The following is a 12,829-nucleotide window of genomic DNA, read 5'->3' on the forward strand; positions in this document are numbered from 1 at the left end:
AAAGGTGAACATTTGGGGGGGGGGAGTGATGAGTATCAATTTTTCCACTAAACCCTGCTAAGGCCATTTGAAGTTCTAGACTATTTTGTAAGCACCAATCTAAGTAGTCCTTTACGACAGGAAGGACAATGAGATGAGGCTCTTCTCCAGCCATTTCTACAATTCGTTCTCTGCCCTTTTTTATCAAGGCGGCGAACGTTTCGATACGAGTAGCCAGGGTTTTCGCAGGTTGATGTGGCAAAACCACCCATTCCAACATCATGAGAGGGTCTACTCCTTTGTTCTCCCATTGTCCGATGACTGCTAGAGGCTGTTGGTTTTGGTTGCAGATATATAATTGCATGGGTAAATTTTCAAGTCGTCGGTGACATTGTTGCAATGAGAGTTTTTCATTTATGATTCTCAGTGCGTTTTTTGCTTCGGTCGTCCATTGGCGTGGTGCGTTAATATCGGTATCTCCTTTAAGTAGCTCAAATAAGGGTGTTAATGTGTAGTTATCGATACCACACTGCGCTCTAATCCAATTTATGTTTCCCAATAGTTTTTGTACATCATTCGAGGTTTTTATGTCTGCTGAAATGATCACATTTTGAGGTTGGATACTTTGCTGTAAGAGTTTCCACCCAAGATATTTCCACGGTGCTTCCATTTGAATTTTTCCTGGTGCGATTTGCAGTCCTTTGCTTTGCAATGCATATTTTAAAACAGGTAGCGCTTCACGCACCATGGTGTTCGTGGGGCCTGCTAGTAAAATGTCGTCCATATAGTGATAGGTATACATTTCCGGGAATTTTAGTCGTACAGGACGTATGGCTTTAGCCACATATGTTTGACAGAGTGTTGGAGAATTCTTCAGTCCTTGAGGCAGGACAGTCCAGAGGTATCTATCCATTGGCTCGCCTCGGTTCATTTTTGGTACCGAAAACGCAAACCGCGGTGCATCCGTAGGATGTAGGGGGATAGTAAAGAAGCAGCCTTTTGAGTCTACTACGATTATGTCCCAATGTCGGGGTATCGTTGTTGGCGAGGGCAAGCCGGGTTGGAGCGCTCCCATTTCTTCCATAGCTTCGTTTATTTGTCTCAAGTCATGTAGCAGTCGCCATTTTCCACTCTTCTTTTTTATACCAAATACAGGAGAGTTCCAGGGGCTGGTTGTGGGAGTGATATGTCCTTGTTGAAGTTGTTCTTTGACCAGTTCTTGAAGGGCAGCGACCTTTTCTTTGGGGAGCGGCCATTGATCTATCCAAATGGGTGTTTCTTTTTTCCAAATAAGTTTCATTGTCGGTCGCTCATCAACGGCCGCTACTGAAAATTTTCAGGGCAATTTAAGGTGAAGCCGCAGTGGGACATTACGTCTCACCCCAACAGGCTCACGGGCAAATTTGTCACGTATGGCCGTACAGTAAATGTAGACCCTTCTTGGGTATTGATATTGAGCAGGTGGGTGCTTTGAAAGGTTTGAGAAAGGCCGCCGACTCCAATCAAGCCCTCTGTGGGGGTGGCTATTAAATCTTTTGATTGAAGAGACAGAAAATGAGAGATAATAACAGGAATATTCTTTTTGGACATATTCAGGTAGTTTAACACATACACGGCTTTGCTTAGTCTGTCTGCTGGAGTGGCTCCTGGCATTCCCCCTTTTTGTTTTTGCAGGTTCAGTGGCTCGTTGCAAGATTTTCCAGCCCAGATATTTCCAAGGCTCAGTTTTTTGCACTTTTTCAGGGGCTATTTCAAGTCCATATCTGTTTAGAGCTCGTCGTGTCTCTTTTTCTTAGTTGTGGGCAATCTCTTTTAAAATGTCCGGTTTTACCACAGGAGAAACACGATTGCTGTACTTTCATTGCGGTGGCAAAAGCTGTAGCTAATGTTTCCATATGATGGGACATTGACCCCACCTTCTGGGTAGCTTCTATCATATCCATTAAGGAGGGATTTTTTAGAGGCAAAAACACTTTTTTACAGTCTGTATTCGCATTTTCAAAGGCTAATTTTAAGAGTAGGACCTCTCTTGCTTCTGCATTTTCGACTTGTTTTTCCAAAGCCTCTTTAAGACGATCTAAGAATGAGATAGATCCCTCTCCTGTCCCTTGTTTATTAATGTAAATGATTTTGTCGCTCTTCCAACGTCCGGCACTCTTAGTAATGCCTGTAAAGCAAGGCCTCTGCCTTGTGCTAATATCTCTGGTCGTAATCGTGCCTGTAACGTTGGGTGATTTAACGGCGGATCCCCCATAAGCTGGGGGAGTCCTGCCCCTTGTAAAGGGTCGCCTTGTTGTCGCTGCATATTGATAGTTGTGGCGTTTTGGCAGGCGGTACGCCGGGTGCTTTCAAAGATCCCCTTTTGCGTTGGGGTCAATATAAGATTAGTAAGCGTGCGTATATCAAATGGTACTATTTCATTTGTCAGTATTCCCCGTAGCAGGGATTGTGTAAAAGCAGAACCCAGTCCATGCGGGGCAACTGTTTGTCATAGAGCTTTTAAAACATTATAGCCAAAAGGTTCATGCTCATCGGGGACGTTTGTGTTGCTGCGTATGACAGGACACGCTATCGCTGAACAAAAAGCGCTATCTCCCGCTTGCAGTGCTTGGTGTCTAATCTTTTGCCACCTTGTAGCAGGGGCTGACGCCCCCCATTCCTTGGGCGGCAGTTGATGATGGGTTTGTGGAGTATCGGTATCAGGAGCGGCAGAGAAAGGCGGTACGAGTGCCGACGCAGCAGGGGCCGGGGGCGGGGGGGTGGGGAAGTGGAGGGGTACTGACTGCAGAGATCGAAAGGTTTAGCAGAGGTGTTGAAGCCATAGGAGCAGGTGAAGGAGAAAACGGCACGGAGGGTAGCGGCGGTGCGGGGGGGGTGGTCTATTATCTTGTACCCGCACCAGAAACGCGAACCCCGCGGTTTCTCCATCTTTCAGCGCTTCCCTACGGAGCCGCTCCCACCGATCCCGGGGGTCGAAGGCTCGCTCAGGCTGTGCTACAGCCTGCGGCGCGGGCGGCTGCATCGGACACGGGGGACAGGACGGAGTGGGTTTCATTGGAATGGAACTTGGGGGAGGCGGTCTGAGGCCTGCTCCCTTGGTTGTTTCACCCAAGTTCTCATTCTTTTCATTTTCCCCCGAGTCTATAAGAGCTTCCTTGTCTTGGGGCTTGCTTTCACTCCGTTCCTCATTCCTTATCTGCGCCGCTTGAGCGACTGCGTTTTGTACCTTTTTTTTTTTCTTGTTTTTTCTTTTTTTTTTTTTTTTTTATCCAGCTTGCCACGAGCGCAAGGTCTCAGTCACTAATCACGAAGTGGTCATGACTTCGGTGGCGGTGGTGTCCCCTCTGGACGCCGCTGCCCAAATCGTCTGCCCTCCTGTTCCCAAGTTTTCACATCAAATACTGCAGAGACTGTAGAGGGAGCCCCTTGCGTTTGTACAAATCGCAGTAATAATTGTATTTTATATGCGTCATACTTCACTCCTCGTTTCGCTAATAGCTGCATTAAAAGTTTAACTATAGCTGCTTCTTCAGCTGATCTGTTGGCTCCCATGATTACTGCCCAGCTGCTCACCTGTTTCTTAAGGTGATGTCCCGGGATTAAAGCCGCGGTCCTGCCGTCAGCTTGAGTCGTTCAGCTGGGGTTCCCTCCGGACGCTACTTGCAGCGCTGCCTCCTCCGGATCACGTCGGGGTCACCATCTGAAGGGAACGAGACACGGACTCCACATATGAGTTCAGGCGAAGACCCTTTATTTTTACAGTCTATCCCTTTTATAACATGATCTGGCGTTCACGAGCAAGCAAAACCCATTTCATTGGCTGCTGTCTTGCGTCCGCGCGTCTCTTCAGCGTTACTTACTGGTTCTTCAAGCTGGTGCCCACGAATTCCTCTTTCAGGGATGTCTCCAATCTCATCCTTATTTTTCCGCCTCTAAGTTTCACACCCTTGTTTGTAACAAGCCTCAAGGGCACAGCTGCATCTCGTCGAAGTGAAACACAATCTCATTTATTCCTACAGCCTGTGACAATTACCCTTCTTTTTTTTCTTACCAGTGGCCGTTGGAATGCATGGGGCTGAGTGGTTCCCCCCACTCAACCCCGTGGATGGATCCCTGTCGGCATCTTCATCCTCCTGGCCCTCAGGGTCCAGAGCCTCACGCACCAGAGCCTCACAGACCAGGAGTTTGATGGAGCAGGAGCAGGGACGGGGACACTGGGAGCAGGGACGGGGACACCGGGAGCAGGGACGGGGACACCGCAGGATGCGGTTTGCCCTCTCGGCTGCGGAAACGCTGCTGCCTGCTGTTGATGCTGCTGCCGACCAGCACCCCCGTAAACTCAAGCATTTGGTGATCCCTGTGGCCAAGACAGCCACCGACCGCCACGTCTGCCACGAGTCCTGCTCCGTTCCCAAAGAACAAGTCTCGGGGGGCGTCTCTCTTAGGTGGGTCACCGAGTGCTGGGGACGCGAAGTCCTCTTCCCGGAGCTTCAGGAATTCCCCAGAGCTGCTCGTCGCAGCAGTGTGGCATTCCCAGGTGGCGTCTGGGAGGTTGAAGTCTCCCGTAAGGACAAGGGCGACGGATGCAGAGATTGCTCCTGATTGCCTAGGGGATAACTCACGGGTGGACACGCGCTGCGCCTTCTGCTTTGCCTGGGATGTGTCTGGCAGGGGGCCAGCAGCAGGAGGGCCAGCAGGAGCAGGAGCGTCCGGCCGCAGGGAGAGCAGGAGTGGGACGTGCAGCAGCAGGGACGCCGGGAAGGAGGAGCAGCAGGAGCAGGGTGGCCGGTAGGAGGGAGAGCGGTGGGAGGGATGGCAGGAACGAGGGACAGTGGTGGAGCGGGGGGTTCGGGGGGTGCGTGGGGGCGTGGGGGGGTCCCGGGGGGTGCGGGGTGGCGGGGGGCCCCGGGGGAGCCCTGTCCCGGCCCCGCCCCCCCCAACTGCCTCCGCTGCTTTCGCTTTCGCTTCTGCCGACCTGCGGAGCCGGGATCTGCCCGGCGCCCGGTGACGTCAGACGGGGCTCGGGCTGCCATTGGCGGTCGGGCGGTGTCGGGGCCAATGGCGGGGAGGGGCGGGGCCTGCTCCGGGGTCTGGGGCTTGGGGCGAGGCTCGGCGGCTCAGTGCGGGTGCGGGGCCGGTGCGGAGCGGCGCGATGGGCCCGGGGCGGGCGCTGGGCCTGGGGCTGCTGCTGGGGGCCGTCGTCGGGGCGGCGGCGGAGGGTGAGGGCGGGCGGGGACCCGTGACCCCCCCCCCCCGGGCACCGGGACCCCCCTGCACCCCCTTTCCCGGGACACCGGGACCCCCCTGGCCTCCCCTTCCCTGGGCACAGGGAGCCCCCCCGGGCACCGGGACCCCCCTGCACCCCCTTTCCCGGGACACCGGAGACCCCCCCCCCTCCCCCCCCCCCTCCTTCCCTGCGCACCGGGACCCCCCTGGATTCCCCTTCCCCGGCCGCAGGGACCCCCCTGGTCCCCCGTCCCGGCCACCGGGTACCCCCTCGGAACCCCCCCTCCCCACCCCTGCTCCCCCCCTGCACCCCGCTTTCCTGGGCACCCCGATCCCCACCCAGCCTCGCTCTCCATCCCTGCCCCCAGGCACCCTCACCCCTGTCCCCCCCCCCCCCAAACCCTGCTGCCCCCCACCTCTGACCGCCCCCCGTGTCCCTGCAGTGCTCCACTCCCTGCGCTTCTTTGATGTTGCGGTGTCGGAGCCCAGCCCGGGGCTTCCCCAGTACGTGTCCGTGGGGTACGTGGATGGGAGCCCCATTGCACGCTACAGCAGCGAGACGGGGAAGGTGGAGCCCCGGGCGGCCTGGATGGTGGCCAGTGTGGACCCCCAGTACTGGGACAGGAACACCCAGATCGTACAGAGGAGTCATCAGCTTTACCGCGTGGACCTGGACACATTGCGGGCCCGCTACAACCAGAGCAGGGGTGAGTGGGGGCTGTGCTGGGGCTCCGTGGGGCTGGGGCAGGACTGCGTGGGCCAGGGGAGTTCGCACCCCCAAGACCCTGCCCTGCCCCACGCTGCTGCCCCGGCTTGTGCCGGCCCTTCCCTGCCTGGGGTCATTGTCAGGGGGCTCCCAGCCCCCCTGTTCCCCAGGGCCAGGGGCTCCCGGCTGCCCTGTGCCGGCCCCACAGCGCTTGGGATCCCCTGTCTTGGAGCCAGGGGGGGGCTTCTGGCCACCCCAGCCCAGTGCATCCCCACCCCCGCAGTGCCCAGGACCCCATCCCAGGACCGGGAGGCTCCTGGCCGCCCCCTCCCAGCCCCTCGCTGTCCCTGCAGCTCCCGGCTGCCCTGTGCCAGCCCCTTGCCACCCCCACGGCAGTCGATACCCCCAGAAGCAGAGGGGCCCCCACCCGCAGTGTCCCAGCCCCTTGCCCTCCCCATGGTGCTCCGGGCCCCATCCCAGAGCCAGCAGGGCTTCCCCACCCCATCCCATCTCCTTGTGCCCCCCTCCCTGCCCCAGCATTTGGGAGCCATGGCAGCCCCTCGCTGTCCCAGGGTGCTGTGGGGCTGGGTGCCAACCCAGCCCTCTCCTGGGTGCAGGGGGTCTGCACGACGGCGTTACGTGACAGCCCGAGTGCTGGACGGGGGGCAGCTCTTGTGCCGGTGCCCGATCCCTGTGGGCCTCGTCCAGGGCTGGGGTGGGGGGTGCTGCCAGGGGGTCGGTGCCCCACTGAAGGCCCGGGGCTGCAGCCGCCCCTCAGCCCCGTCTCTCTGGTTGCGTTTCAGGGGCTCACACGCTGCAGCGCTTGTGCGGCTGTGACCTGCTGGAGGACGGTAGCGTCAGGGGGTATTGGCAGATGGCCTACAACGGGAGGGACTTCATCGCCTTCGACATGGACACGATGACGTTCACTGCGGCCGACACGGTGGCAGAAATCATCAAGAGGAAGTACGAGGAGGACAGGACTTACGCTGAGCGGCGGAAGCATTACCTGCAGAACACCTGCATTGAGTGGCTGAGGAAATACGTGAGCTACGGGCGGGCCGTGCTGGAGAGGAAAGGTGAGGGCGAGGCGGGGACCCCGGGGGCCGGCTGCTGTGGGTGCGTGTGCCGGCCCTCACCGCCTGCCCCTCCCCAGAGCCCCCCACGGTGCGAGTGTCAGGGAAGGAGGCCGATGGGATCCTGACCTTGTACTGCCGCGCTTACGGCTTCTACCCGCGGCCCATCACCGTCAGCTGGCTGAAGGCGGGGGAGGTCAGGGACCAGGAGACGGAGTGGGGCAGCATCGCGCCCAACAGCGACGGCACCTACTACACCTGGGCCTCCATCGAGGCGCGCCCGGAGGAGAAGGACAAGTACCGGTGCCGCGTGGAGCACGCCAGCCTGGCCGAGCCCGGTGTCTTTGCGTGGGGTGAGCCCGGTGGGCTGGGGCCTGTGGAACGGTGGGCTGGGGTGGTTGCCCTTCCCCTCCTCACGGCCCTGCTCTCCCCCAGAGCCGGAGTCCAACCTGCTCACCGTCGTGGTGGCGGTGGCTGTTGCCGTCCTGGCTGTCACCGCTGTCGTTGCTGGATTCGCCTTCTGGAAGTACAAATCAGGGAAAGGGAAGCAGGGCTACGGCGTGGCATCAAGTGAGTACTGGGAGCAGGCCCGGCTCCATCCGCTGCCCAGTGCCGGGGCGGTCTCGTGGCTCTGATTTTTGGCCGCTGCCGGCATTTCCTGACCCCTCGTCCTCCCTGTGCTGCCCCTCTTTAGAGCCCCGTAGCGGGGACGTATGGAAGAGGTTGTGTGTCCCCTCCGGTGCCTGCGGCACCATCCTCCCCTCCCAGTGGCTGCAGCGCGGCCGTGGCTCCCAGGCCGGCTCCTGGCCCGTGCACTGGGCCCGTAGGGAGCGCGGGGCTGGCAGCTCATGGCTATTTCTCTCTCGCAGGCACGGACGGGGGGTCTGGTGGCTCAGCCGCAGGTACGGCCTGGGACCGGGGGGATGGACGGGGTGGCCCCAGCTCTCCGTGCTCCCCGGTGGGACCCACAGCCGTAGCCACATCAGGCTGTGGGAGGGGGGTCACCGAGCCCTCCAGAGCAGAGAGTTGGGGACAGGGAGGTGGCCCTGGGTGACACCGTCTCTTCCTCCCGTCCCTGCAGGGGTCACCGCCGAACCGCTTGTAGAGAACTGCTAGTGCAAAGCAAGGACATGTCTCCAACAGCCTTGGTGCTCAATGGTTGCTGAAACCAGGACGCAGAGCGACGCAGGACAGGACAGTAGCTGGAGCGAGGGGGAGGGAGGGAGTCCCGCGAAGGCAGGATGGCCTTGCCTCGGCCCATCCCCCACGGTCTATGAAGTGTCTTCTTCCCCCCCACGCATACGGCCTGGGGGAGGGACCTGCTGCCACTTCTCTTGGTTGGACTGGTCGCCCCTCCGGAGTCGACTGGTATCTCTGCCACTGCTGGCACGGGGACGAGAGAGGTTCCAGAGGTCCAGAGCCTGAAATCTCTAAAGAGGGACTCTTGCTTGCTGGGGAGGTCACTTTTTAGCTCAGCTAAGAATCCCAAGACCTGCTGAAGCCTTAGACCGCAAGCTGTGAACTTTCACCTAGACACGCTGACCGTACGTGGCACTCTTCCTTAGCTACGTGAAGGAAGGCCCTGGAACGGGTGCAAACCGGGAAGAAACGGGAGCCGAAAGCATCGGCAGAAGCTGCAGCTGATGAAGATGAGAAAAGGAACGTCCTGCCTGGAGATGGGGACAGGATGCAATGAGGAAGAAGAAGAGCCCAGACCCAAATATTGGTGTTGGGCCGAAGCGTCGCATGAGAGGAGGGGAACTTGACTGGAAGGGTACAATTGCCCAGGGCTTGCTTTGTTCGGGGTCCCTCCCTGGAGGCACCCAGCTCGAGCTGCGCTTCACCGCTGTACCACTCAATAAATTCCCCTGGCGTACGTCGTGTCGGAGACTGTGCTTCGGGGAGACCTGGGGTCGAGCCTGCGGGGAGAGAAGGCGCCCGAGGGTGAGTGTGTGTGTGCGCGTGTCGGGGTGTGTGTGTTGGTGTGAGCGAGGAGTGAAACAGTGGAGCTGCGCGCTGCGAAGGGACTCCGGTGCGAGCAGTTAAAGTCTCGGGTGGTGCGCGTGCGACTCCCTGCATGGTGTGTGAATGCTCGGGCAGCTGCTGCTCCTTGAAGCCGGTGCATCAGGCAGGTGAGGAGATTGGGTTGCTCCCGTGCTGGGAGAGCGGGGCTTAAGAGGCTGGAACTAGAAGGTAGGGAAGGGCAGGAGCTGGGATCCATTGCTAGGGACTGTGGCATTGATGGATGGGAAGAGGGGCAGCCACCCGCCGCCTCTGGAGGTGGCTCTTGCTGGGCGGGAAGGCAAAGCCTCCTCTCCTTACAGGAAGATCCTGTAACCCGGCGAGGTAAGTGGGCTGCCAGAGAGGAAGGTGTCTGGTACGTGAGGGCGTTCGTGGTGCTCTACAGTGACCCGGACAAGAATCGGCCCCCCAAGGATCGGGATGGCATCCGGTGCATGCGGTCTGTATGGCGGATGTTTGTACGGAGCACACGGACGTGCGCCAGCGACTCGGTTTTGGGCTTGGGCAGACATGGAGGTGCCAACGGTCCACGGCCTGGTCTGCCAGCTCCAGCGATTGGAGGAGAAGCTCTGTTCCCCCTTCCCACCGCGGGTCTTTGTCTCAGCTGCAGACCGACTGTTCCCCAAGGTCTGGCCGCTGGAAGAGAAGATGGAGAATCTCCCTCCTTGCGCCTACAGGCCAGCATCTCGGCTACCAGGAGCCTGCTCAAGCTGACGGGGACCCTGGGCACACCCCGCGTGCCACCTGGTGGGGTTCTCTCTGCGTGACCATGGGGAGGACGCGAGGAAGTGGGACGGTGCGCCTGCCTCGGTCCTGGAAGCCCCCATACAAAAATGTGGGGAAGTAGAGTGGCTAAAAAGGGCCCATCCAGGAAGATTTCTGCTGCGGTTGCCATCGAGCAATTCCCCCAGCGCAGTAGATGGGCTGAGGATCCGTCTCCTCCTACCGGTCCCGGTCCAGTGGACGTATGTCCTCGTGGGGTCGAACCTCGCAGCCACAGCACTGTGCCAAGGAGGCCAAGAGCATCCTGGCTTGTATCAGGAATAGCGTGGCCAGCAGGACTAGGAACGTGATGGTCCCACGCACTTCCCATGGCAGCAGTGACAACCGGAGGGCGAGCGCTCAAGACCCTGCAGCCGGGCCGGGCGGCTCCCCAGGCCCCCAGGACCCAGCTGGATCCCCTGCGAAGGAATTGTGCTTGATTTTGATAGAATCCTGGAATGGTTGGGGTTGGAAGGGACCTTGAAGATCACCTGGTTCCAACCCCCTGCCATGGGCAGAGACACCTTCCACTCAACCAGGTTGCTCAAAGCCCCATCCAGCCTGGCCTTGGACACTTCAGGGATGGGGAATTGTCGTGGTTTAACCCCCGCCAGCAACTGAGCACCACGCAGCCGTTCGCTCACTCCCCCCCCGGTGGGATCGGGGAGAGAATCGGAAGAGTAAAAGTGAGAAAACTCAGGGGTTGAGATAATAGGGAAAGCAAAAGCCACGCGCACAAGCAAAGCAAAGCAAGGAATTGATTCACCCCTTCCCATCGGCGGGCAGGTGCTCAGCCATCCCCAGGAAAGCAGGGCTCCATCCCGCCTAACGGTGACTTGGGAAGACAAACGCCGTCGCTCCAAACGTCCCCCCCTCCTTCTTCTTCCTCCAGCTTATATACTGAGCGTGATGTCATACGGTATGGAACAGCCCTTTGGCCAGTTGGGGGCCAGCTGTCCTGGCTGCGCCCCCTCCCAGCTTCTTGTGCCCCTGGCAGAGCACGGGAAGCTGAAAAGTCCTTGACTGGCGTAAACTCTGCTCAGCAAGAACCAAACCATCGGGGTGTTTTCAACATTGTTCTCATCCTAAATCCAAACCACAGCACTCTACCAGCTACTAGGAGGAACATTAACTCTCTCCCAGCTGAAACCAGGACAGTGCCCACCCCTTATTCCATACCATTTACGTCATGCTCAGGTCCCACATTATCCAATACATCCTGATTAACCACCCCCCCCCCGCCTTAGTCTATGGAGCACCCCTGTGAAATGTCTGTAAAATGTCCATAAACATCCCCAAATGTCCACCCAATGTCCCCTGAGTTCATTTAGTCCATGACTTTGGGCTCCATCCGTGATGCTGGTGGCTCAGGACAGGAGAGGTGGTGTGTTGCGTGGAGTTATTGGGCACCAAAGCCCCCTCAGGTCGGGTCACTGCTGCGCTTGCACTGCTTCTTGTAAGGCTTCTCCTCCAGGGGTTCAGGTGGTTCCTGCTATGGTAATTCCTACAACATGCAACTCAGATCCCGGGTCACAACAATTCAAAGGTATTTCCATTCCAGTCTCCTCCCCTGGCCCCTTTGGACCAGACCATTGGGTTTAACACTGCAATGGACTCCTCCCCTTGCCCCTGCTCCGGCTTGGACTTCTCCACAGCCTGCAGTCCCTTAGGGGTTTACCTGCTCCAATGGAGCCGTGTCTGTGAGCCACAGTCTCTCCAGGGGCGTACCTGCTGCGGCATGGACTTCTCCACAGCCACGGTCACTTAGAGGTGCACCTGTTCCAGCGTGGCCTTCTCCATGGGCCACAATGCCTTCAGAGACAGACCTGCTCCAGCGGGGCCTTGCCCGCAGCCACAGTCTCTTCAGAAGTAAACTTGCTCCACCATGGCCTTACCCAAGGCCACACGCTTTGAGGGGCTCCAGCATGACCTCATGCACAGCCACTGATGCTTCAAGGGGTACCTGCTGCAGCACGGGCTTGTCCACAGCCACAGATGCTCCGAGGTGTACCTTCTCCAGCGTGGACTCCTCCTTGGGCCACAATCCCTCCAAGAGGTATGCCTGCTGCGGCACAGACGTAACCATGGCCACAGACGCTTCAGACATACCTGCTCTGGCGTGGGCTTATCCACGGCCACAGACGCTTCGGGGTGTCCTGCTCCCGCGTGGCCTCATCCACAGGTGACAGTCCCTTCGACTCGAGGTCACACTGGAGCTCCAGCCTGTCCAGGGCAGCGGCACAGAAACAGCAGCGATGCCCTGGCCGTCTGCCAGCCCAGGCACGTGGCCGTTGCTGTTATCAACATGTTCCCAGGCACGGCAGAGTGGGATGATCAGCAGTTCAGCAGCACAGCAGGCAGCAAAAGCAAAAGCAGCCGCTAACGAGCACCAGACTCTAAGATACAGTAAGGCAAGCAAGCCCCGGGGCAAGCACAGAAGCCTGCCGATTACTAGCCAAACAGCACTAACAGCTATAAGTTCGATCTAGCACATTCCAGTTAGATCTGTCGTGACCTCGAAGCCTTTGAGCCCCACGTTGGGCGCCAAAAAGGACTGGCGTGGTTTAACCCCAGCCGGCAACTGAGCACCACGCAGCCGCTCGCTCACGGCCCCCACCCCAGGGGGATGGGGGAGAGAATTGGAAGGGTGAAAGTCAAGGAACTCGTGGGTTGAGATAAGAACAGTTTAATAATTGAAGTAAAATGGAATAGAATAGTAGTTGTAGTAATAATAATAACAACAATAATAATAATAATAAAACACAACACTAATATACAAAGGAAGTGACAGACGATGCAATTGCTCACCACCCGCTGACTGATGCCCAGCCCGTTCCCGAGCAGCGATTGAGGCTCCCCCAGCCAGCTCCCCCCAGTTTCTGTACTGGGCATGACGTCACGCGGTATGGAACAGCCCTTGGGCCAGTCGGGGTCAGCTGTCCTGGCTGTGCCCCCTCCCAGCTCCTTGTGCACCGGGCAGAGCACGGGAAGCTGGAAAGGCCTTGACTGGTGTGAGCACTGCTGAGCAACAACTAAACCATCAGTGTGTTACCAACAT

At 58.4% G+C, this 12,829-nt stretch overlaps 1 protein-coding gene across 1 annotated transcript; it reads left to right on the forward strand.

Moving 5' to 3' along the window:
* Positions 1-5,078: 5,078 nt before the first annotated feature.
* On the forward strand, positions 5,079-8,863 carry LOC309601134 (class I histocompatibility antigen, F10 alpha chain-like). Its single transcript, XM_082338063.1, is given in 8 exon segments — positions 5,079-5,198; positions 5,649-5,912; positions 6,715-6,990; positions 7,068-7,340; positions 7,423-7,454; positions 7,456-7,557; positions 7,857-7,889; positions 8,069-8,863. Coding segments are annotated over 8 exon segments (1,071 nt in total). The 5' UTR covers positions 5,079-5,131; the 3' UTR covers positions 8,093-8,863.
* The last annotated feature ends 3,966 nt before the right edge of the window (positions 8,864-12,829 follow it).

This window comes from Platalea leucorodia, assembly GCF_965183815.1.
Source record: "Platalea leucorodia genome assembly, contig: SUPER_28_unloc_1, whole genome shotgun sequence".
Classification (NCBI taxonomy): domain Eukaryota; kingdom Metazoa; phylum Chordata; class Aves; order Pelecaniformes; family Threskiornithidae; genus Platalea; species Platalea leucorodia.